Source organism: Pieris brassicae, chromosome 4 (assembly GCF_905147105.1).
Source record: "Pieris brassicae chromosome 4, ilPieBrab1.1, whole genome shotgun sequence".
NCBI lineage: Eukaryota > Metazoa > Arthropoda > Insecta > Lepidoptera > Pieridae > Pieris > Pieris brassicae.
In genome coordinates, this window is record NC_059668.1 from 13,116,587 (window position 1) to 13,143,384 (window position 26,798).

Here is a 26,798-nt window from a genome sequence, read left to right on the forward strand (position 1 = left end):
CCAGAGTTTAGGTGAAAGCAAACGACAGACGGTTGGAGGTGGTAGGTACCCAATGATCACTTCAAACTTGTCAGTGTCCACACGATGGTGAAAGGTGCTATGTCGCGACACACGAACCTTGTTCGGACGATGATCATGCGATCATTTATTTTGTGTGCCATATTATTTGTGAACGGTTAGTTGTGTTTAGTTATTTATGTAGCGGTAGGTACAGCTTTTCAACTTGTTATACAAGTGCTTCAATGTACTCGTAATGGGGAAGGTGAAAGCTATAACTTACATAGGTTTTGGCGAATTTGGTACGAAAGGCGCGTGTTATTCAATCTATTTAGCAATGGATCGCTAATTACGCTACTTCGTATAATTGCTTTAGAAAGTGCCAGTTACCCGAACATCCCTTTGAGGATGTGGACCTCTGTGCACGTTCTTTCACTTGACATTGGAACGTGTCCAGTTATATTAACGACATTTGACATTAACCAATGGAACTTAAAATGTGATTTACTATTTATTTGAATTACGAACGTTGTATTGATGATTTACGAACAATAGAAATAAGTCCTACGCTATTGTACGTGGAATTAACCTTTATAAGCTTATTTTCTTGACATGCCAAAAGATCTTATATCAAAATACTTTCGTTGTATCGTGTATCAAATGTACTTATGTATGAAAGTTATTGTAAGTATTTGTGTAGCAAAATGGACAAATATAGATAGTTACTTTGACAGGTTTACTGAACGAGTTCGTGTGCAACACATTTCAATCATTACTCGACACTCGTGGCACCTGCTAAAAACACATCGTCCTTCCATCCTACCTTCAAACGAAATGCAATTTATTGCATCATTGCGTGATTAATTGTCGATAGTTGTTCAGATAAATCTAATATATTTGGGCACAATAATTATTTATAAAACGTTGCTCCGTTGTTGTCAGGAATAAATTATAATGTACATATCGGTATTTCAATGCCATTATATGTAGGCATAGCAGAACATTCTTTTAAATTATTCAAAATGGCTTACAGTTGCGGCACAGTATAAACCAATTTATTTTTGGATGCACTTTTTACTTTGCGGTCTCTGACTGTATTTTCTACTTGGCTCGACCAATATTTATTCATAAAATGCAATGATAAAAATGAAAGAATTTTATAATTATTTCAGACTAGTTGGAAGATTTTATTATATGCATATGGATAGAATATGATTGTTTACCTTTTTTTAACAGTTAACAAGCTTGTACCGCCCGCATACCTTGCTTTTTAAGATTAATGTTTAAAAAACTTTATTTTCTCATTACAAAATTTGATTTTATTACACGAGAAACTTAACATTATGTATATACGAGCGACACACGTCGCAATTTTAGTGTAGTAGATTCACTCTAACATGTATTTTTAAATCTATTTTTTTTTAAGTTTAGTTAGTTTAGACTTGAGTTAAGTTTAGTTAAGTTAGGACTATTATAAAAGTGATTCTTTCTTTTGTTGATTATCTATTACAACAAATTATAAACTAATCTTCCGTAACAGCTAAATAAGGAAACGGATGTTTTAAATTAAGATACCAGTTTATATACAAAACTAAAACTGCTTTTATTTCTGGGTTTCGGTTCAAACATTAGGTAGACAATTCCATGTGGTACTAGAATGCACTCACCTATTTTGTTCTAAGATCTTGTAAATATTTTTTTACATTCTGTCTGCCTTTCATTTAATCTAAAGCTGAGTGACCAATCGAGCTACGAAGTCGGTGCTTTGAGTGTTGTTACATATTTATTAAAAGTAAATAGTATTAAGACGCGTTTTAAAAAGTCTACGAAGAGTATTGCGCGGTAATACAAAACAATTGAAAACATAGCTTCATCTGTTTCCAATGGTAAATTGTTCAATTTTTTTGTCTGGAATTTGTAATAAAGAAAGGGTTTAAATAACCATGTCGTTACCTAAAGACGATCCCACATTATAATGCACAGTTTGTTCATTTGATATGGCAAAGTCAATATTGAAATCTTAAGTAAAGTTTTAGGATTTTTTTTGTACTTTTTCTTATTAATACCGTTCTACTTCGATTTTAAAGTCAGTTACAAAGTGGTATTAACAGTTTTATTTCTATTTGTAACATTTTATTTTTAATTAATAATTTTACGTGTTGCATGAAGTACTTTATAATATCGAATTCGTTTTAGTTCCGTGAAATCGCTTCAGTGGTCTCACGTAACGTAAATAAGTAAAAAAAAAATTGTTACTCTAGTCATAGATAATTCATTCATCTATAGGAAACAATATAGAGACAACACAAATAGTATCGTGTTGATCTGTCCAAAAAGTGTTTAAATCTTTATCAATCTTCTAAAAATTAATAATAAAAAACGACGTCCGTCGTTCCACAACTGAGGGTTTATACAGCAGTTTTCCGACCACCAATATGTGGAATTAGCTGCCCACTGAAGTATTTCCGAACCAATTCGACTTGAAGACTTCAAGAAAAGGGGTCACAATTTTTCTAAAGGCCGGCAATGCATTCGCGAACCCTCTGGCATTGAGAGTGTCCATAGGCGTCAAGGTTTTATATAAAATAATAATAATAAAGAAACATATATATCCGTAATAATAAATATCAGTTTTCATTACTTGTAGAAAATAAGAAATATTTTCATTTTTATTGGATTACACTTCCGTATTTACTTTTGCTTCTTGTATCATTGTTATATAGAAAATGTATATTTGTTTCACGAGCAGTACTTTCTGATATGCCCGGGATCCCTTCTTTATCTAATAACTTCTTTATCGTACAAACAATGGTCTTTTATATATCATCAACCATTATACAGGATACATTTTTTTATGGAGGTATTCGTATCGTAGTTGTATTAGTCTTTCTTCCAACTTTGATTGTGTTCCCTTTGGAGTAGAGACTCTTAGGCAGTGTGGTTCATGTGCACAGGCGCTAATTTGATATGTAAGTTGGAGCCTGGTAGAGAATACGGGTGACCCCAGAACTGGTGCTTTCCTCGCTCAACGAATAAGTATCGCAATATAGCGAGGAATGCTGCCAGCATTAAAGGTACACTGCCGCAACGCATATTAAAGTTGTTTTGGATTTTCTATATATATATATATATATTATTAGGTAGGTGTGGAGTATTGTAAATACTCTATATTTGTTATGTATGTGTTGGAATTAACATAAATATAATTCAAACTTTTCAACTATCATTTATGATATTATATTATAATATAAAGTTTGGTCCACCCGATTGTATATTATTTATATTATATCTTGTTAAAACATTTACAGTTCAATGTCAAAAAGACAAAGAAGGCGCGGACTATGTGTGCCCGGAAGGCACGCAAGGCAATGGAAATTTCGCAGACCCTGCGACGTGTAGAAGATTTTATCAGGTAAGAAGTTTAATAATAAACTGAAATTTGCACTTTAATTGCATTAGTCATCTTATGTTAGCATCTGTTGATGGTTGAAGTATTCATTGTGTAACCATTATATGGAAAACAATTGCACAAACGTGCATATATCCGGTCTAGGCTCAACCGTGTTCTCGCTAAAGTTAGTCAAAATTCGTTTGTAATCATCATAATCCTAATCTGAAAATAACAGCACAAAAGCTGTCGTGTTCTCTTTTTTTGGAAGTTCACTCATGATGAGTTTATTGGTGCACTTCCAGGTTCAATTACATAGTCAGAGTGTACCCCAGAGTCAAGATTCGTCCGCCCACTGGGGTTTTCAATTCATATTACGCGTAGCGCATGATACCGTATATTACGGCAGAAAAAGACAAAAGTTATTTATCCGCAAAACCGCGACCACAACGTTTATCATTTTTATTATCATAAATTTAAACGTTTTTAAATCTACTGTACTGTGATTCTAAAAAATTTTGATCACCTTTTCTATTCTTTTTTTTTCTTTCGAAAACTTAAAAAAATATCGTTTAAGTAATTTTATACTTTTAGTTTTTGCATACACCATGTGAAATACAAAAGTATTATTAACATAATATCATAATGCGGAAATGATATTCTTCCAATGTTATGTAAAATTGACATTTTACAACAAAACTGGTTTCAGACAGGTTTATTAGTTCTAGTTCATAATATAATTTAAACTGTGAACACCTTCCGAAGGCCATACGTTCTAGTATATTTTGTTTTTTAAATTTTCTATTATGTGATCGGTTATTCATAAACATAAAAATGTTAACAGGAATATTTTTTTGTTTATACGTAAAGGGATTTAATTTGACCTCCTATTTTTATTTATTCATCAATTGTAATGTTTCTTGGCATGAGCGTGTGAATGTAATAAAAAAAACTTGGTTATTAAAAATAAACTCAGAAATGAAACCTATTTTTGCATGTCCGACTTTAAAGTATTATTTCATATAATACCTCCTTTATGCCTCCAACTGAATTTCATTATTGGACGCCGAGGCAGATTGTGAAATTCCACCCGTATCACCTCGACGTCCGTCGTTCCCAAACCGAGTGTAGGGTTAGGCTTTTTTGCAGCGCTATGTGGACCCAGCCCGGGATATATTATATATCCAATCCTAATGTCTCTCCGCAATAATGGTGGTAGGTTTGTAAATACATTCGCATTTATAACAGTTTTATTTTAAATGTATATTAAAAAGTCAATTACATATTGCTATACAAATATTAAAATAATATTTATTTGTTTTTAGACGAATTCAAGCTAATTTCGTTGTATGATTCTAATACAGTTACTTAGCTTACAAAAGGTCTATTATACGCGTTTGATCTTTTTCAAAACCTATAAATATAAGGGCTCACTGAAAATCATTTTTGGTTATGCTAATTGTGTATCTATCTATCTTTAAATATTATTTAATGAAAACCGTCAATACGTACCGATTCCTCAGGAACTTAAGCGTATAACGATTATTGTTAAAGAGGTCGCAAAAATCTTACCAAAATACACGATATGCACGCGGAAATCGCTTCGTGCAGGCTGAAAACCAGTTTATATATTTTATTTAAATAAATTATTTTTCTATAAATAATAATAAACTTATCTTTAATTATGATTTCAGTGCGTTGACGGTTATCCATACTTAAATAGATGTCCATCGGGGCTGTATTTTGATGACATCAGCAAATATTGTACTTTCAAAGTTGAAGCGAGGTGTGGTCCAATTGCGACAAGTAAGTCATTTTTACATATTAATTTTACAATTAATTATACATTATGAGCAGTGAAAATAATTATTTGTAAATATAACAGTTTTTTGAGATTAAAGACAAAACATGTGAGTCTAACTAATAACTATTTAAAAATCTTGTTTTTGATAATTTTTCTTCTGCCTCGTAATTAGCTACTACTTATATATGTTAATTGTGAGTCAATTAACCTTTGCAGAGCTTTTACATGTCTATTTATACATATTATTATTTAAATTTTTTCTTCGGATTTCATTTTATTTCATTTTAGTTATAGTTGCATGTCACTTCGAGTTTTTTTTGTTAATTAATTATGCACTTCTTGTACTTTACCTTCTGTAGGTGATTAATTTTTTATTGGCCCATAGTAGGGTTGCTTGGAAGAAATCGCATGTTAGCGATAAGGCCGCGTGTTGCCTAATAACTTATGTAACATATTTACTCTTTGTTTTTTGTTTGTATAATTATGTATATTATGGTAACAAAATAAATAAAAAATCTACTTTAATCATATCAATTTCAATGTTTAGATGTCACAAAGAAATAATAAACGTTCAAGTACGTATACGATCATAAAACAACTCAGCTCATGAGCCTTCTATAATATGGAATAGGGAATGAATCAAATGCCTGATGCTTGTTCCGGTGTAAGCAAGGAACTGCCGAGATGGCACGAATACCAAACACAGTGCGCGTCGCTTTGTTTAACTATTCGTACCTACAACATCAAACATTCGTATAGCGTACGATCTTGAATTATATATGTGTACTTTCCGAGTCATTCGTCGGTATTTACAAATGGTGCCTATTCAAATGTCAATATTGGAGGCGATTGAGCATTTCAATTTTTAATGTAATTTTAAAAAGTACAGGTATGAGTTGATGGTAATTTTACGTAAACGGAACGTTTTGATATTTATATAGATTTCTCAGTTTGTCAAGTCAAACCAACAACAACAGATATCATCTAATATTGGTTTACTTGTAAATATAACCAGCCCTATCACCTTAATTTCCATTTTCCTCCAGCTGTTTAAGGTTCTATTCTGTGTACCACCACATCTGGAATTAGCTGCCCGTTGAGCTCTCCAGAACCAGTTTCTCCGGACCAATTCGATTTGGGGTCCTGTAAGAAAAGAGCATATTAATTCTTCAATATGCCGGCTAAGACCTGGTAAACCTTCTGGTATTATGAGTCTCGGTGGGCGGTATCATTAAACATAAGATGATCTTTCTGCCCGTTTGCTCTATAATATAAAAAAAGCATATTACATACATTTCTTTATTTGCCTATACATCACTCAGTGCTGACTATATATATGTGATATTTCTAGCCCCAGCACCCATAACAGAAGCCCCAACCGACCTTGCGACTCGGTGCGAGCCGGGTGACTGTCAGCTACCCTATTGTTTCTGCTCAAAAGACGGCACACTCATACCGGGTGGACTGGAGCCTGAGGATGTAAGTATAATATTTTTTTTTATTTCCAAATTATAATATGTATTAGTGTTTGCGTGAAAGAGATAGCAAAAAAGCGATCCCTCCTTTTTACTATGTATACAATTAAATGTCTCTAAACTTACATTTACTGGCTGTTTTGCTGAAGCTGAAGAATTGTCCTGAAATAATAATTATTTTAATTACGAAGCTGTATGCATTATAGTGAATGGATTCAATGAATAAGTGTATAATAACATTCAATTCACCAACCACGATGTATTTGTTACTTATAATGTTAATTTAAATATAAATTTTTAATTTGATTATCAATTCCAAGTTAGTTACGGCTCCATAAGTACCGATTGTAAATCTACTTTATAATACTACCGCAATGCTGATCCCGTATAAGATATATATTTAATAAAGAATTTTAATTAAATTTCTCTTTAATAGTGAAAGGTTTGTGATAAAATTTATGACTACCCTTTCTGCTTAATTAATCTTGTCAGTGCTGCCGTTGCACTGAAATATCCGTGAACTCCATCCAATAATTACATAGACTCTTTGACATTCTCGTTGCGCGTGTAAACATAGATAACTCATAAAAATATTGTTTGGGGCATAAGCAAAACTCTTTGGATGATTATTTTGTACCTGAAATTATATTTAAGGTTCAAATTTACTGTAGTAAAGAGTTTAGAGGAAACTGTGTGTAGGACTTTTCGTGTTTTTTTACAAACGTTTCTATATAACTTAATGATAAATTCATAAGATTCGTTTCTAATCAATCGAGTGATATAGAAGATATAAAAAACTTTTTAATTCACAATAGAATCTTTGGATTTGCTTTGATTTTATTTTAGCTATAGTTGCATGTTGCACTTCTTGTACCTCTCTGTAGGTGTTTTTTTTATTGTTCCATATTAGAGTTGCCTGGAAGAAATCGCTTGTTGCCTAATAACTTATGTAATGTACTTTTTGTTTTTTTTATTTGTATATTTATGTATATTATGGTAATGAAGTATAAATGGTAATGATATATAAAAATAAAAAGGATAAATGTAAAAAGACTGCAATAGCCCCCACACTAGGATTCCCTGTGGTCCAGACTCTTCCTTTTGACATGTTAACGTTACTTGACAACACAATATTACTACTATTGTTGTACAATATGACCCAAGAAAATATATTATTATCACAGAAATCTTGAGATGTTAATTCCAAAGACATTAAAAATCTACACAAAGTAAAAGTCTTACAAAAATGTAGTGAGTTATATAATTTTACATATTTGCGGTTATGAAGCAATAACGTTACATAATAAAAATTTCCTTTACTTTCTATTGTTTGCCGAGTGTTCGCTTTTAAGAGCAAATATGGTTTAGTTGGTAAGGTATACTAGCTTCTCATAGGATTATCATCTACTTATAGAGAAATACAATTAGAACAAATGCAGCTGTAGAAAGTGCATGCAAAGTTTACATGCATTTAAAAAGCTGGCAACGCACTCGCGAGTTCTCACCTTGAAGTCAGTTGTGCCCCAACTGAGAGTAGATTTAGGCCATTTCTTGCAACGCCATGTGCAACCAGCCGCCCCAGACGTATTTCTGAATCAATACTTTGTGTCTCAAGAAAGGGCGTACTAATTCTTAAAAGGTCGGCAACGCACTTCCGAGCCCTCTGTCATTAAGTGTCCGTGGGTGGCCTTATCAAATACACGAGACGAGCCTACTTTTTTTAAATGTAATAGCAGGCAAACGGGCAAGAGGCTCACCTGAAGCGATACCGCCGCCCATGGACACTCACATTGCCAGAAGGCTCGCAAGTGCGTTGCCGGCCTTTCAAGAATTGGTAGGCTCTTTTCTTGAAGGACCGTAAGTCGAATTGGTTCGGAAATACTTCAGTGGGCAGCTGGTTCCTCATAGTGGTGGTGTGTGGCAAAAAATGCCTTAGAATACGCTCAGTTGTGGAACGATCTCAGTCCGGGATCTTAGGGCTCAGTCCTGCCCGTTTGATTCTTTTCTATGGAAAAGATTACTGTGTAAGACAATGAGAAAGTGGTTTTTAATTTTTGCTATTAGTTTGGATTCTCCTAAAGATATTTTGTTTATTGTAACATTTTATGTTATTGTAGTTAAATACAGTTTTGTCATTTGACTGTGGTTTGTGTTTTATTTTTAATTTTTTTTGTTACATATTACATTCTATGTAAAACGGACTATGGCATTTTATACTGTAAAACAATCTCTTAACACGTATGGTTTTGGTACATCCATTTTAGACGGCCTCAGGTTTCTGTATCTTTTTTTTGGGTCTAAGGCAAGTCAGTTTCCACGCGATGTCTTCCTAAAGCGAATGTTAAATGCGTACATAGAAAGAAAGTCTATTGGTGCATAGCTGTGGATCAAACCTACGACCTGAGGAATGAGTTGGTTACATCGTTATCATTATTTTTATTAGGAACCAAAACCATATTATAGAACAATTATGAATATTAACATTTTTAATTGCAGACACCACAGATGATTATGCTAACATTTGACGGGGCGGTCAATTTGAATAATTTCGACCTATACAAGAAAGTTTTCAACGGGAAGTTGCGCAATCCCAACGGATGCCCGATTCGGGGCACTTTCTTCTTATCTCACGAATACAGGTTAGTTACTGTATAGTTATTTAGTTTGTATATAAATCCGTTATCAATTTTGTTCATTTTTCAGACAATTTTTCTTTACTAGACGCAGAACTTTTTTAGGTCTCATAACGGGAAATGTTTTCAGTCAGTAATAGAACGCACTAGCGTCCAGAGTTGAGTTTTGCTATACATCATATTTTTATATTCCTAATATATAAATGGAATAAAATAAAAATAAAAAGCTAATAAACGAGCTTTACTTTGCTTTGCATAATAACATAGATATCAGAAATAAATAATAAACATATTTCGAAAGAAACATTACAACTCCTCCTCTCTCCAAAATATCTTTTAACATATTGTCTGAAAGTAAGATCCTTTGTGAATGTAATCGAATAAGACATAAGAGACGTTAAATTGGTTTATCTAAAGCCGATTAGGCCTCCTTGACACCATTTGCGTCGCGATCTTAAAAGCTCCTGTTTTATGTACATACACTTTGTATCAATGTTCCTAATAAATTTTGCCTAATATGGCCATAGTACACATACACCAATTTAAGTCTCATTAGCCTGTTATTATTCGAAATCAGTGTTGGCCTAGTGGCTTCAACGTGTGGCTCTCATCCCAAAGGTCACTGATCAGTTTCCTATGCCTGACACATGTCTTTTTGGGTCTAAGGCGAGCCAGTTTCCACGCGATGTTTTCCTAAAGCGAATGTTGAATGCGTACATAGAAAAAAAAGTCTATTGGTGTATAGCTGTAGATCAAACCTACGATCTAAGGGATGGGAGTCGCACGCTGAAGCCACGAACCCAACATTGCTCTGTTACAATCGTTACCATTATTTTTTGATGGCTGTGCATAATAACTTTCCGTTTCTAACACTTGCTACGTGAAGGGAAAAATCGTGAGGAAATTGGTATATCTCAAATCCAAAACTCGACGACATGTATTCTGATAGGCTGATATACCTACTTCTCTACGAAATAAAAATGATAATAAAAGGCTGCTATGTGAGGCCAAGGTCCTTAGGCTTGTAGGGCCATTCGATTATTATTAACACTCCCATGTAACGCTTGATACTGAGATTCTACGATCAATACCCGTTTATGCATTTTATTTTGCGAAATATATACCTACAGTTAAGGAAAACATCGGGAGATGTCGGCGTCAAAAACTGAGACTGTCGTATCCTACTTATGACTAAAGATTTTGAACTTAAGCGATAGATATCACATTACGTATATATTAGATAGCAATCGTCATTTATCATAATGACCTTCTTGCTAATTTTGCTTTCTTGTAATCCTAGAGTTATTACCATTAAAAGACATCTATATGTACCTACGGCTGGTTAATCTGCTACTTTTAATGTTTCAGTGTAAAGGCTATCTAGCTTTTACAACTTAATGACTAACATTAATAAAAATATTGATGTATTTTACAAGAATATTTTTACCTACCGTAATTGTGTCTCACGCTCTTAAGTTTAAGTTCCTCTTTAGTTTTCTATTTTACTGTTTGGTATTAATTTTTTCCTTGCGTGTTCATGTGTGTGTGTGCAAATTTTGTGTAATCATATTTTATTGTATATTTTGAGCATACATGTCGTTTTAAGACTATAGATTAATAAAAATAAATTTGACTTGTATCACTGTTATGCAATATAATTCCTAATTTCTTGCAAAAGTTCGAAATATCATAGTATCACGATTCACGATTCACGATATAAATCAGGCAATTTTAGTAAATCAGCCGTACTTACATTGCTGGATAAACGACTCGAACTAAATTGGGATTTATTGCGTCTGCAGAGTGAAAATATACTGTTTACGATACAATTCACATTCAAAGTTGTACAATGTTAAAACCCTATATGTTACCACAGATCTCTTACAAGTCTGATTAGTCTTTTGTCTATATTTTCATTTGTTTCAGTAACTACGCTATGGTACAGAAACTAGCGCACGATGGACACGAAGTAAGTTTTTTTTATCTTTTTGTTATGTTATGCTTTAAATTCGTATTTATATATGAATAAATATAATGTGGTACATTCTGATTGATTAATTATAAGAAAAACGCCGCACAATCATCCATATAAAATAGGCATGTAAAGGTCATATTGATTATCATGATGTCAAGTCAACAGTTAATTATTATTGTTGTCAAATTTATGGTCTGTCTACATCTCCAGGCTATAAAGGTTTAAAAATGTATGACCTTTCCTATGAAAGCATTACATTGTTAGTATTTAGTTTACTATTGTTGTATACAATTTTCTTCTACTATTAAGCACTTAAGACGTAGGGTTGCCTGGAAGAAATCTCTTGCTAGCGATGAGGCCGCCTGTTGCCTAATAACTTATGTAACCTATTTACTCTTTGTTTTTTAATAATTATGTATATTATGGTAACACAGTATAAATAAATAAATAAAATTAACATGCACTCAGACTACCTCGAATTTTTGTCCTTTGCAATGTTCTCACTAGGCCCGTGGTGTCAAGATCTTGACTAGACAGTTTACATTATAAATTACAACAACTGAAACTTTCGCATCATCATTACTATCTCACAGTCATACCAACAATTACTCGATTTTACAGTCTGTTTAAATAAAATTAGCTGAAAAACATTTAAAATTATTACTCATTTATCCATAGATATTATCTTAAATAGTGTCTAGGTCTTAGAAAACAGGGCATTTATAGCGAAAAGGGAAACAATATAAATGTCAAATCATTCATCACTTACGTCAGTGTCGTATGTTATGTAGCACGAGTGACAACACAATGCTTTCATATAGAGTCCCTGCAACTCCCACACTCTTCAATGTGTCATTACTTACATTAAAATTAAATATACCAACCGATATTTTTTGTAGATGGCTACAGGCACAATATCACAGCAGCAGGGCCTACAAGACAAAGGCTATGAAGAATGGGCGGGTGAAATGATTGGTATGCGCGAAATAATGCGCAAGTTTTCAAATATATCAAGGTCGGAGGTGGTCGGCGCGAGGGCACCGTTTCTAAAGCCAGGACGGAATACGCAGTTCAAGGTAATTTACTCGTCATTTTTATTGTTTTTATTTGTTTAGAATTTTTTAAATCGTAAACGAATCTACGCAGAGCAGTGTTGGTCTATTGGTATCTACGGGCTCTCTTACCTGGGTTCGTAGGTTCCATCTCCGGCTGTGCACTAATGATGTGCGCATTTAACACTCACTGGAACGGTGAGAAAACATCGTGAGGAAACCTTCCTTTAGACCCAAACAGTTGATGGCCTGTGTAAATTACAGAAGGTTGATCACCTACTTGCCTATTAGAAATTAAAACAGAACAGAAACATAAATTTGACGCCCAGACCTAAAAGGTTGTATCGCAGTATATATAAATGAATCTACGCAGCCAGACGGATTCTCTATTCGGCGGATTCCCTTTCCGGGAGGAGTATTCTTTTTTCTTCAAATAGTCGGAGGTCAAGCGAACGCCTCTAGTGTAAGCCAATGTTTGTCCTTTATTATAACAGCTTGTATTGAGCCCTAGAACACTTTTCATGTTATTATAATAAAAAAATCCATTTAGACATTTCTATAAAAGTATTCTATAAAGATAACAATACCATAAATACAGCAATGCAAAACAATTTTTTTTTTCAATTCGTACCTGATATAACTACGTTCAAAACAAATAAAAAAGCTTTATAATAATAGTATTAACGGTACGAAATCATATAAATATTTCATAGGATCAGCGGTCGTAAATACAAATTTTGTAATTTTCACATTATTTATTGTTCGAGGAGCTCGATCTCGTTTATTCTTCGGATTTATTTAAAAATTTACTGCTGCAATTATTTTTGTTAACTGAAGTTTAAATTAAATACTGATTTTCATGGAATACAATGTGTTGTATTTTAGAGTGGTTACTTGTATAATATTACAAAAGTTTACTTATATAATATAATATAAGACCTATAGTCGTGAATTTTTCAGAGATATATAAATCTGTACCTATACTTATTTATATAATCATTAGAACATTAAAACAATAGTCCTACAACCGTTCTGGGTCTCAGATTTAGACATAGACATAACATTTATTACTAACAAAAGACACACACAGAAACACATAAAATAACAATAATCAAAAAAATTAAAATTATTAAAAAAAAGAATAATAATAGAAAGATAGCAATTTTTTTAAAGAATACGGTTTAATTGTATAATACGTGTGTGCTGTGGTTTTTTATCCCTGGCTCAGCATTATGCTGAGGAGCAGAGTTGTTCTACCAGAGACGTAGTTTGGCCTCAGTCGCAAAAAACCAAATAAGAATCTAATACTCTGTAGAAACAAATAATAATAATAATGATAGTAAAAGTTAGCAGTGTAAGCAAATAAGAAAATGTAAAAAATGTTAATAAAATTAAATTAAAAATAAGAATAATTGTTAAGAAGTAGATAAATAAATATTTTGGGCGGATTAAAAACTATATTACTACTACTATAAATTTCTAAATCTGTTTCGAGATCATTTTTATTGGTCAATGTAATCAGCATTTTGTGTCTCAGGCATACGGTTTCTTGGTAATTTCCTTCGCGCAGTCTCGTTACTGAAATTAGTTAGAATATTTAAAACATATATATTCGCAGGTCTTAGAAGATTTCGGCTACATATATGACAGTTCAGTAGGAGTGCCACCACTGCCGATACCAGTATGGCCCTACACGCTCGACTACAAAATTGCTCATGAATGCAAAGCTGGTACCTGCCCCACTAAGTCCTTCCCTGGTAAGTAATTAAACAACATATTCGCAAAATTGTTCGTTAACACCCTATATTCCAGGTTAGAAGTATATTCCTCTAAGTTTGTAACTAAACTCAAACTGCTGGACGATTAGTACGTGATCATTACGTAATATAGGTATCATTATTTACAAAATAATATTAAAATTTATACCTAGTTGTCCAATATCACTCTAAATGCCGAGAGATATGACACAGTAAGAAGCCAAGTAATTTTTAAAAATAAATATATAAAATTCTTAATAATACTGGTTATATTTCATCAAGAAGTTTTGACTATCAATTCTAGCTTGCAATTTATTTATCCATATACTATTCAGCATCATTTATATGTAGTTATACATAATTTTGTACAATAATTCTAATATTATTTTATGACTTAAGAACTCGGCGTCAGGTCATGTTTAAAATTCACTTGTGTCACCTCTTAAACTATCTATTAATTATTTACAAGATATTCTATACCATAAAACTTTCTGCTACAAAGCAAGGCATGTAATATGCCGTCATTTAGAAAGTGCGACAGAGATCTTGGTGCAAAATTGTCTGCAAAAAAATCGAGGTCACGCCAATCAATATTAAGCCAATTTCATGTGAATAAGTTCCGTTCTAACTTGATATTTCTAAGATGCCTTATTTTAAATGTTCATTTACTAAGCCGTTTTAGCGAAAAGTTTTGCAATTATACGACGAAATCCAAATTATCTGGGTCATGAATAAAATAACTATTAAGTATTTCGCGATCTATATAAACTGATATCTATGTAAAGCTTTTACGAATTATGAGCGTCATTATTCTCATTATCATTACGGCTTTAGACGTATTTTGATAATTTTATGTTTTGATATTTGGCGGAAATCTAGTATCCAAAATATACGTGCTCCTTGTCACTCTGCCTTATTTAGTTAAGTAGTCGAACTCAAACTAAAATAACTCTATTCATATAGTTAACCAAGTACCCTTATGAACGTCAACAGAAAAGATATTAAGCATTTAAGCGGACGAGAAGAACAGGCATGAAACTCTCCGCCACTATTTTAAATCGCCACGCTTTGAGTCATACAAATTGTTTGAACTGTAGCAAATCAATCACAAAGATTAGTATCATTTTAATAATCGACAAATTTATAAAAAGCTTTATTTTTAATTTACGTTTAACGAGAGTTCTGAATTTATTCAGTGATAATTCTCTAATTTCGCTTGGGAGTTCACTCTCGTATAGTATAGTAGTCACTCTGCCTATAACTAGATGTCCTCCTTTATAAATGTACTATAATGGTGCGTACAATTTTTAACCTTGTGATATATTGGATTGGTGCTTAGCTGTTACATATATTTAAACATTCAACTTACTTTTTTTTACTAGTACACTTCTGTATTCTAAATTATGCACAATTTCATATCGTATCGAACGATTTAGTCTAAATATTTAGACATCTATTGGGGTTAGTTCTTTTGTCTCTATTAGCGATCTTAAGGAAACATTCAGTCAAGACTCCAGTATGTCAAAAAAGTACTGGCGAACTTATGGGTTGTGTAGTCGTGAATTAGCCAAGACTTTTCGTGATTAGGATGGTGCAAGACTGAAATAGGCTGCTAAATACCGAATAGATATGACATTAGTAGTAGAAGAGAAGTATTATATTATAAAAAATCAGACTTTTAAAATAACTGTAGTGATAATCTTAACAATACTTGTATTTATATTTCACCAAGTTTATTTACAATTTTCGCTCTCATTTTCTATAACCATATACCATTCTGCATCATTTATATATATATAATTCTACTGTACGTGCGTAGGTCACTGAACATTTCTTAAACGGCTGGACCAATTTGAATGAATATTTGTATGCACCACTATCCAGGGCGATAGATAGATTCACAAATTAGCCCGCAAGATGGCGCTGCAGTTTGTCTTTTATTTCATACTTTGTTTAATATCCTAATCTCTTGAAATATCATGCAGGACAACGTACGTTTATATACGTTATATAATTGAATACGATATTCTAACTCACTCAAAAGTCCATTGCCACAATATTATAGCACAGAAAATACATAAATTGGACTTAGTCTCCTAAGTCCCTATTAGAGATCTTGCAGAACGATTCGGAGTCGAGACTTAGCTCAGCGCGACTAACGTATGTCAAAAACGTACTGGCATACTTAAAGCTAAGTCTTGGTTGTGAATTAGCCAAGAGTTTACGTCATTAGGATTATGGCAGTGTAGTATAAAGTAATCAGATTTGTCTAATTTATAATGCAATCCTAGGTCTATGGGAGGTGCCTTTTAATGCTCACTACGTGGCGACATACGAAGGAGGTCATTGCCCTTACTTGGATCAATGTGTCCTGCACAATCATGACTCTGATGATGTAAGTCAATTGTCATTATGTCAACTTTTAAATTTGCATGTAGGATACATTAACAAATCCTTACGAAAATTACAAGGCATGCGTTTATTTATGTATTTTGTTTTTTGTAAGATGGATACATATAAGTGTTTGTTTCTGTATTATTTGACCTTGTGTTAGAAGGCATAGAGCAAGTACATAAATAATGTGTTTATTGATTATAAGTACATATGCATTACAATGTGTAAGATTTGGGAATCCTCTTAATTAATAGAAAGGTCAGGGTTCCAGCTCTTCCTTAAAAAATATAATGTATTTTTAATTTAATAACATCTTTTATTTTTGTTTTTGAGTTTTCAACTGTTTTCATCACGCCTGAGTGCATGAGTAAGTGAGCAAATGTGTGTGGGAGTGAGTGAGTGAAGAAAGTGTGTCACATATTAGGCCTCAGTAGCATCTCCAACACTGCGTAAGGTGTGTTCATAAGCCAGAGTTTTCGCCGTATTTTAAGAATGTAGACGGTGAGCGGGTACATACTAAGAAGCCTATTTAATTTATTTTCCGTTATCAGACTGTATGCCTATACGAAACAATTTAAACACATTAAGCCACAGGCTGTTGAAATTTTATACATTTGATGTAATATAATTTTGTCTTTAAAGATGAAACATTGAAATATGTTTTTTTGCAATTAGTATAGCAAATACAATATTATTCAAAGTCAGAACGTATGCTGGTCACACCCGTATCAAATTTAAGTCTAGTTTCATGAGCAAACCATTTTTTTCGTCTACATTTATTAGTGTTGAAGACGAGATCGACTAGAGGTATAAAAACATTTAATCTTTACTAAATATTGTCTAACAGGTATTGGACTGGCTTCAAGAGGACTTCAGACGTTACTACGAACAAAACCGCGCGCCGTATATGATGCCATTCCATACAAATTGGTTCCAAATTAAGGAACTTGAACGCGGCCTTCACAAATTCCTTCATTGGGCGAGCGAACAGTAAGTTAATTCTGATATAAAGAAAGTTTTTTTTTAAATAATATAATGCATGACTTGATAAGTATATAGGTTAAGAAAAAACTTTTTGAACGGATTAAAGCTATGTATTATTATTAAAAATTAATAATTATTTACATAATTCAAAATTTTACTTTTTTTCCGACGTTTCGCGTGCTTTTCAGTGTGCCGTGGTCACCGTGACCACGCACCAGCTTAAAAAAGTATTTTTCTTAATGTGTAAAAGCTTTTTTAACAAAAGACAATATTAAGTATATAGGTTGCATTAAACAAATTCGTAAATATATAAACATACCAAATAACCCTAAAAATATGTAGTTCACAGTGATTTCATATAAACTTACACGAAAACAACATATTATTTTCTTATATTTCATTAGATATAATCATTAATTTCATACAAAATTCTGTTTTCTAAATAAATTAAAGCAATATAACGATTTCATTGTATTAACTCTTTTGCAATTAAAACGGCCACTTAAAAAAAATTACTTGACCTGGCAGACGTGGTTTGGTCAAAGCACGAAGTCATTGTTCAGAATGGCGTAATCCAAAATTAAAGAAGCCATGATGATCGCCAACCAAGGATACTCCAAAAAGAAGAAATAAAAATTACGTTCTAATATTACTTCTTGGCTCTGTACATGGTGTTGAAGAATCATAAAGAATAATAAAAATTTACATAATTCACTTCACGCGTATTTATTTACGTGATATAATAAGTATTCAACGACAGACCATTAAATTGGTGCTCGAGTTTATGTTATTTTAAATAATGTATTTATTAATGAACCAAAAATTTCGTAATTGTACATTCCATAAATCACAATATATGTATTACTAAAAATCTTTCCCGATTATTAAGAGTGAAATTTCTAAGTGCCAGGTACGCTAGAGGCACAGCCATCCAATGTATTACGTAATAGGCTTACTATACCAAATACTCTGCAAATTTCGATAAAGAAAAAAGTATTGCCAATGATTACTCAGTATAAAAATAATCCTCTCAACAATTCTGTGGAATAAGGGATAACTCTACTAATAGAAAGTAGCAAATTGAAGGCTTCCAAGTTTTATTGAAATATCGATATTTAAGACCGGCTCTTACTCTATGTAATATTCGGTTAGAGCAGTGTGGACCTAGTGAATTCAATGTGCGATTTTCATCCCTGAGGTTCCAGGTTCGATCCCCGTCTGTGCTCTTAATGGACATTATATGTGCGCATTTGACATTCGCTCAAACATCGTCAGGAAACCGATTTACCTTAGACTTATCCTTCGGTCATTATTCTCCTGCATTGTGCCTTTTGCATCCATTTGAAGCCTGCTTTGTAACGTCATCCATCTATCTCGTCGGTGGACCAGGCGGTCTTTTGTTTTATCGAGGTCTCAATTTAATGAGCTATCGGATTTATTGGGCTTTGTCCATGCGCCGTCATGTCCTGTATGGCCGGCCTACCTCCGATGGGTTATGATCTTTGTGACTACATCTATAAAAATAACCTGTTTTCTAACTAAACTAGTTTAGTTGCTTTTAATCTAGTTTTTATAATCTTAATATATATAAATTACGCGTCACGTTGTTTGTCCGCTTTGGACTCCTAAACTACTAAACCGATTTCAATCAGTGTATGTTTGTGACACTGATATCCTATGAAACGTCTGGACTGATTTGAATGTTTTTTTTGTTTGCGTTTGGGTGGAGCCCTGGATGGTTTAGATTCACAAATCAGCCCGGCAGATAGCGCTGCAGTCGGTATTTTCCTACTTTGTTTATTATCCTAATCACTTGAAATATCATGCAGGACAACGTCTGTCAGGTCCGCTAGTAAATCTATAATTTATACTGTCAGTGTCTCACGCATATCTCAATTAGTGTTATTTAAGCTATTATTAGCATTTATTTAAAAAAGAAACGACCGAATTTCCACTTTATTTCATTTGTAGCGACTTTCATAATTGATTTTCCGTAATTACAAGCCGTAATTTCAAGTAATTAATCCGTAGGAGCGATGACATCTGAATATCGTCTCTTTCATTTTAAATTACAAAAGAGGTTATGTTTCCAATTTAATTTCACAGAGCATGTTTTACAATATAGATAATCCTTAAATATAGAGTAAAAAATAAATGACAATAATAATGACCAGTTTTACCGCTAAATATATATATAGTAATGTTTGTTCTACGATGTCTATTGTTGGTCTACTTTCCCAATAACCTTTAAAACACAAGTAATATAAATAATGTAACAATTTATAGTACATAGAATATTTATAATATGTTTTTATGAATTTTATATGTAAACGTGAAATTGCAGAGAAGACGTATGGTTCGTAACTGTAACTCAGGCCTTAACATGGATAACGGAGCCTCGTTCAGCGTCAACCCTGAACAATTACGAGGCGTGGAAGTGTGATAAAAAGGATCTCCCACCAGCAGCGTGCAACATCTCCAACAAGTGCGCGTTGCCATTCAAGCACCCAGACACAAATTTCACAGACACGAGATATATGGAGACCTGTACTGAATGCCCTAATCAGTAAGTTTTATATTAGTCACTGGTAATTTGATCTAAATATTTGTATATATTAATTGAAGTACACCATATCATATATAATGCATTTTCTACAATATATACAGCTATCTATTCTAAAATACATGATCATTATGGTGAACATAATGTTAACAGAAAAAGTTTTTGCTTGCGATTAAAAACATGCCAATTACGTACTTAAAGACATTACTTCAATCGTATGGAGTCCGGCAGCCTATTCCACGGAGATCCTAAACCTATTGCCTAAGAAGGATGAGCTGTTAGAAAGAATTTCCAAAGAGCATCTATTACAGGAGCGTTACATAGTTTTAAGGTCCAGAGAATTTGAAATGATTTTGAAGATTAAATTGAATATAGAAGTTGAAGGAGATGAAGTTTCATCTGACGCGGTCTTTTCTTTTTGTTTTTAATTTTTGAGTTAATTGGCGTGGTTATTCTTATTTGTTACGCGTCACATATGTAAACGAAAATAACCTTTAGGTATAAAAATGATTGATTAGTGCCGAACTATAATGATGAATCAAACATTTTTTATAATATTAGCATATGTTAAAGTGGAAGTAAGCATAGCATACCCATACGTTCAATTAATATTCCCGCACTCAATAAGAGCACAAGGAACTATTCGCGGAACAAACATCGAACCGAATTACGTAACGTACTGAATGTTTTTTGTACTGGTTTACATTGGCCTGCGGGCACGGATAATTCTACTGTAAAAGAACCGGCGAACTGAATTTTTGCGATTTTAAACCGGTTAAAAATTCCTTTGTCTCTGACATGCGAGATCAAACAATCCAATTTTAATTTTGCTCTTTGGATTTTCAATTAATGGTTTACCTGGTATAAAAAGGAATGTTAGATTGTTTTATTTTTATGTACGGATTCGTAATTGTTCTATTTACAGTTATAAGAAATCTTTTGTTAGAATTAATAAGAATAGAATTTATTTTTGCCGCGTGACAATATTGTCAAAGTATTTATAAAGTAAATCTTAATGATTGACTTAAACTTTTCAATTTAACGATATTATATCCCTGAGACATAACTCGACAAGCGCGACCTATTAACGCCAAACGAATTTGCATGGAAATGGTCACGTGACATGCCTGAGTCTTTCTCATAAAAGTATCCTATTCATAAAAATAAGTCTAAACAAGTTCTACCATGAGATAATGTAAAATATGTAACGCACTATATTTTTTTTTACCTTTGACGTCGTAGTATTATACATGTTATAACTATGTGTTATTTCCACTACTGCTAAAGCTTTAGGTTACCTACTATAGATATCATTTTAGATGAATTGTTTAATGAAACTTCTAAATATGAATTATTTATTTAATTTAATAAATATTGAGTTTTCGTTTACCACGAGTGGTGGTGTATGTATATCATTTTTCAATATTATTTTCATCTACGCTTCGTAGCAATCACGTAGCAATTGTGTAACCTTACCGAATCTCTTCTATTATTTTTACAAAGCCGAACCCTTTCCAGGCCATTTATATTAAGAGTGCTTTCAGATACCCTTGGCTGGGCGACTCGGGCGGAACAGGCATACCCGGGAAGGACAATTACATACCCGATAATCTTAAGTGAAACTTTGTCGACAGTTCGTTTATGACCATTTTTTCTCTTCCAGTTTTTTAGGGTCACATCACTATTAAGAATATTTTATTTATATACACAAAAATACTATTTTTTTAAATTGGAAGTTTTAAACAGTTTGAAATGTAATATAGGTATTTTGACACTCTGTATTAGAACTTCTAGGTTTTGATGAGTTCTATGGCACACTTAAAATTACGTATATTAAACATTATAATCTCTTTTAATAGACTGTAACCTACTCTTTTCATTTTTAATATTATTAATTTAATATGTAATGTGTATATAGCCTAGTTGTAGCAGTGACTAGTCATTGCATTATTTGACAAGCGTTTGTTGATGATTTTTGATGGACATTGAATGCGTAAATTGAAGAGACTACATTCTAGCCATATATGTAAGAAATCTAGTAATAATTTTATATTTTTTGGTGCTTGATTTGGTGCTATGTAAATTCGTTACGTGAACTGAAATGCAGTACAGTAATAAAATAATTAGAAACAGTGTTTTTTTTATTTAATTTTATAATATATTATAAGCTTAAAAATCACAGCCCGAACAGAACTGTAAAGGCCGTTAAGGCATATTGGTATATATTATTGTTATATTATTATATGACTTTGAATATGTTTAAACCGAGAACAAAATTTAGGATATCTTGTATAGAATTGGATATTTGACCACTATGATTTATTTAGGCCTCCAAACACACATGAATTTCGTGTGAGTTTACTGCGCACATAGAAATAGTGCCCAGCAGTGTTTCGACCGCTCGGCCTGTGGGTTGAGACGCAACCGGTACTGTTAGTTATTTAGTTCTTTATGTCAATTTATAAATTTATTACACTGTGTACTTTTTTTTTATTAATATGCCAATTAGTCATCTCACGGAAATACATTCAATCATTTGCAAGCTTTTACATTATTTTAGTAATAAATTTTTTTTTAGAATTATCCAGCAATCCACCTCTAGTGGCCAATTGTTATTATTTTGTTTATAAAAGCCGCGACCCCTACCTCAACTCTCACTAAGTGGACACTGATACATGGGACTACAATATTAATTCCAAACATATACAAGAATCCTAATTAATTATGATCTGAGTTTCCGAGATACGGCTTATGCACTTAAGCACTAGAAACCCACAGAATCTGTTCTCAGACGCTAAAAGCTTTCCAATAATGCTTGTAATACCCTCCATCTATCCAAAGGAGGTGTGGCTCAATTGAAGACAGCTTAAACTATTATGGTTGAATATTCGATTCCAGTCAAGCGTGTTTTTTATAAATTGTCTCTGTACAAAAAAAATCGTTAAACACTACGACCTAGTTTAAATACCAACAAGTTATTTGAAATGTCATTTACTTAAAAGGATACTATGATGCGTCCCAATCTTTTTATGTATCGCGTGATCCTGAGGCGTAGAGAAGTGCAAACAAATTCGGATCTATGGCTTTAGCGTGCGACTCAGGGATGAGAGTAGGTTGTAGGTTCGGTCACTGGCCGTGCACTAATGGACTTTATTTCTAAGCCCATTTAACATTCGCTCGACGGGCGGAGGAAAGCGTCGTAAGGAAAGCGTCCTGAGGAAACCGGCTTGCTTATTAGATTGAGTAATGATCATGAAACAGATAAAGAAATCTGAGGCCCAGACCTAAAAAGGTTGTAGCGCCAATAATTTCTTTACACAATAGGGATGTTAATCTGACCGACAAAATATCGACCTTTACATATTAAGTTAGTAAATTTTTGGGTACCTTCTAAGTTTGATTAAATAACAGACTAATTTCAGTGTAGTGGCGACCGTTCTAACAAAGGATTATTACATTTCTCAAGTAAACAGTCACAAACGTCCCTAAATAAATATCAACACAGGTAGGTTGTGGTATGTTCTTAATAAGGTCCAGAGATATTTTCAGGATAACGGCGCTCTCGAGCTTCATAAAATATAATAAGACTATTACGACCGTGATGAAAGCGATGTAAACATACCTATGTTGTATGCTAATCTTATTAAAACCCTTATTACTTTCTACTTGATGTGATTTTGTTTATTCGCGTAATAAAACACATTTTTCCAAAGCCCTATAGATCAATAATTGACTTTATAATGCACTTAAAGTATTAAATAATAATATTTCTTATTTGTTTTGACTCTATCAAGAGAATTTATTTTTGCGGGTAGTTGCAATCAAGCCTGATTAGAGCCATAGTCATGAGCGAATCTGTTCTGAGGTACTGTCATGTGGAGTGGCTTCCCATTGGCATCTACTCATCTTCTGCCCAGAGCTAGTACCTGTCTTTTATCTCTAGAATATGGTGACGTTTTAGTCGAGTTAGTTGGCGAGCCAGTTCATTCGGGTAACAGATTAACCGCCAAGAGAATTAAGTCTACTTAAGGTAAAGTAATTATTAAGGGGGTATAAATAACCTAGTAGGTTTTGGATGTGCCAAGTATAAGTATACTCAAGGTGATTTCCTGCGACACTCTTCTGCTTCCGTATGGTCATCAAGTTGGATTTTAGAACATAACGGTTGTAGTCGTGACAATACATATTGATTTATGGCAACGTATCTAAAAAAATATCAAAACGGTAATTCGTTTATTTAAATAAACAAAAAGGTAAAATTACGTTCAATTGATTCCTTAAGTATTTTGTAGTCGATTAAAAATTCAAATAAGTTTACAGGACATGAATCGAATCTGTAACGACACGTAATACTGAATGATTTAGATATTGTTAGAATAAAAAGAATTAACTGGAGAAAAGGATTTGTAGATTTCTTTATATTGTATCGCTGCGTCTACTCTACTACTATCGCATTAGTCGAAAAAATGATATTGTGTTAGAGCTGCTTGAATAAGTAAATCTGTATAGAAACATACGTCTAACGAATTACATTGTCAAAGAGAGTTATTTAGTTTTAATTAATTCACGCTTCTCTGAAGCGTAACTATATGCGAAGTTCATAGATAAGTATAATTTCGGAGAGGGTTCGCAAACATTCGTGAATGTATTCAGTAAAGTTTCAAAGTTGAAACCTTAGATATAACTCTTTAGTTAGTTCCTTTGAAGCATATTTGACGACCAACTTAGAATTGCTCGGATTAATAATGGTCTATCAATGTACGCTAAATTGAGATACAAGTCTTCAATATCACAATCATTCAAATATATAACATAATTTTAGGTGGATGAAAATTAAAGCTGCACCCACTGAAGTATTAAGTTAATAACTGATCCAACTGAAATAAACAGAAAAGCTTACACGAACTGTTTTTTCGTATATCTATGGATCTTACGTAACGGCATATTAGGTAGGGGAGAGAACAAACCTGACTAGTGACTACTGACGTCTTTACGAAAATGACTCTACGAAAATCTTTGCCAGTTGTTTGAAGAAGTTTTTGCCGCGCATCACAACTATGTGGAACCAGCTGCCCACTGAAGTATTTCCAAACCAATTCAACTTAGGGTCGCTCAAGTAAAGAGCATACCAATTCTTAAAAGGTCGGCAACACACTCGCGAGCCCTCCGTCATTACTGTCCATCAGATGAGCCTCCTGCCCGTTTGTCCCCTGTTCTATAAAAAAAACCCAGAAATTCCACGTCAGTTTGCTAAAGTCCTAATCAAAGTTTTCCAAACACATACATTTGTGAATCATATATCCCATACCCAACCTCGTACAATAACAACTTAATTACAATGAGAATAAGTCCCCTCATTATTTTCCTTTATCAGAGCTGAGATAACGGCTGGTTGTTCTGGACGACGTTTTTATGCTTTCAGAATAGGGAAATAACGAACTCATAAATGTGACGATAAACAAAGTGTAGCAGACGATAAGAGTCTACAAAGTAATATCAGTGGCACGAGTTTTGTGTATTGTATTAACATGCATTTGCCAAACTTAAAGGGTTATCGGCCCCAACTTTGTTTGTCTTTTCAGTATATTGTGTTTGTTTTCAGACAATATTGAATAGATTGATCCTATGGGGCTAAGAATTGTATTATTTTGTCTTTTATATTGTTTAACGTGTGACTCATCGTTGTGCACTAACGAAGTTTTATGTTTATACCGCAATTAACACTCATTCATACGGCGATAGAGAGCATCGTGAGGAAATTTTGTCGTCTTTGTCTATTTGGCTATTACAAAAAACAAATGATCACGATACGGATTAAAATGTTGTTTTTTTGTCTTTATAAGTGTATTTAGAGGCGAGCAGTGTTGGCCTGATAGCGTACGACTCACATCACTGAGGTCGTAGGTTCCTATTCCGGGTGTGCACCAATGGACTTCCTATGTGCGCATTTAACATTCACTTGAACGGTAAAAGAAAATAGTCAGAAAACTGACTTCCCTTTAAAAAAGTCGATGGCGAGTCAAGCACAGAAGGCTGATCACTTACTTGGCTATTAGATTGACACAGATACAGAAATCTGAGGCCCATACCCAACGAGGTAGTAGCGCCACTCTTTCTTTTCTTTTTAACTAGTGCATTTGCACAGTTTCACATTTGCATTTAATAATATATTTATATTGGAATTAAACTCAGTTCAGTTTGAAGAAATACAAATCGTTTTTGTTCCAGTTTTGATGCTAGACAAAACAATTATTAGGTTGTAGATGCCACACACGTGATCACTGAATAGCCTCGAATGATGTATCTAAAAGAACAGTCGAAACAAGAGAACGGCTGTAAAAAATACGCTTACAAAAAACGTGTCCATCCCATCCCAGTATTATACGCTGATATCCAAGATTAAATGAAGATAAAATATTTGTGACATTCTTTAATATTTTCGATCTCTAGAAATTTAAATAGTTCGCTATACTTCGAGGCATTTCATGAAATATTCTCAACAAACTCCAGCTTGTTACCTTGCTATGTAATCACATAGTGTGGAGGTTACATGAGGAATTTTAATGGACTTACGTGAGGGATTTCTAACACCGAAATAGTAGTCAGTGTAAAAATGTTGTTGCTATTTTCTCAATAAACCTTGGAAATTGCCTTCTAATTAATTTTCGTTCAAATTATAGAATATATATTGTTGGTGTTGGCTAAGCATGCGTTTGTGATCCTAAGGCAGTGCTATCGAATCCTGACCGTGCACAAGTGTGTATAAGTACGCTATT

General features: G+C 33.2%; 1 protein-coding gene across 1 annotated transcript; it reads left to right on the plus strand.

The window, feature by feature from the left end:
* The first annotated feature begins 50 nt into the window (after positions 1-50).
* On the plus strand, positions 51-22,159 carry LOC123708857 (chitin deacetylase 1). Its single transcript, XM_045659794.1, has 12 exons — positions 51-175; positions 3,306-3,409; positions 5,080-5,191; positions 6,541-6,668; positions 9,161-9,303; positions 11,224-11,266; positions 12,172-12,348; positions 13,943-14,081; positions 16,373-16,476; positions 17,323-17,465; positions 19,804-20,025; positions 21,567-22,159. Exons 1-12 carry the CDS (start codon positions 85-87, stop codon positions 21,640-21,642), a joined length of 1,482 nt encoding a protein of 493 aa, XP_045515750.1. The 5' UTR covers positions 51-84; the 3' UTR covers positions 21,643-22,159.
* Positions 22,160-26,798: the final 4,639 nt, after the last annotated feature.

Excerpts from the sequence above, each read along its gene's own strand:
- LOC123708857 (XM_045659794.1), top strand. The coding sequence starts at position 85 with ATGGTGAAAGGTGCTATGTCGCGACACACGAACCTTGTTCGGACGATG. Across the intron at positions 176-3,305 it reads TGCCATATTATTTGTGAACG|TTCAATGTCAAAAAGACAAA; the intron begins GTTAGTTGTGTT and ends AAACATTTACAG. Across the intron at positions 6,669-9,160 it reads GTGGACTGGAGCCTGAGGAT|ACACCACAGATGATTATGCT; the intron begins GTAAGTATAATA and ends TTTTAATTGCAG.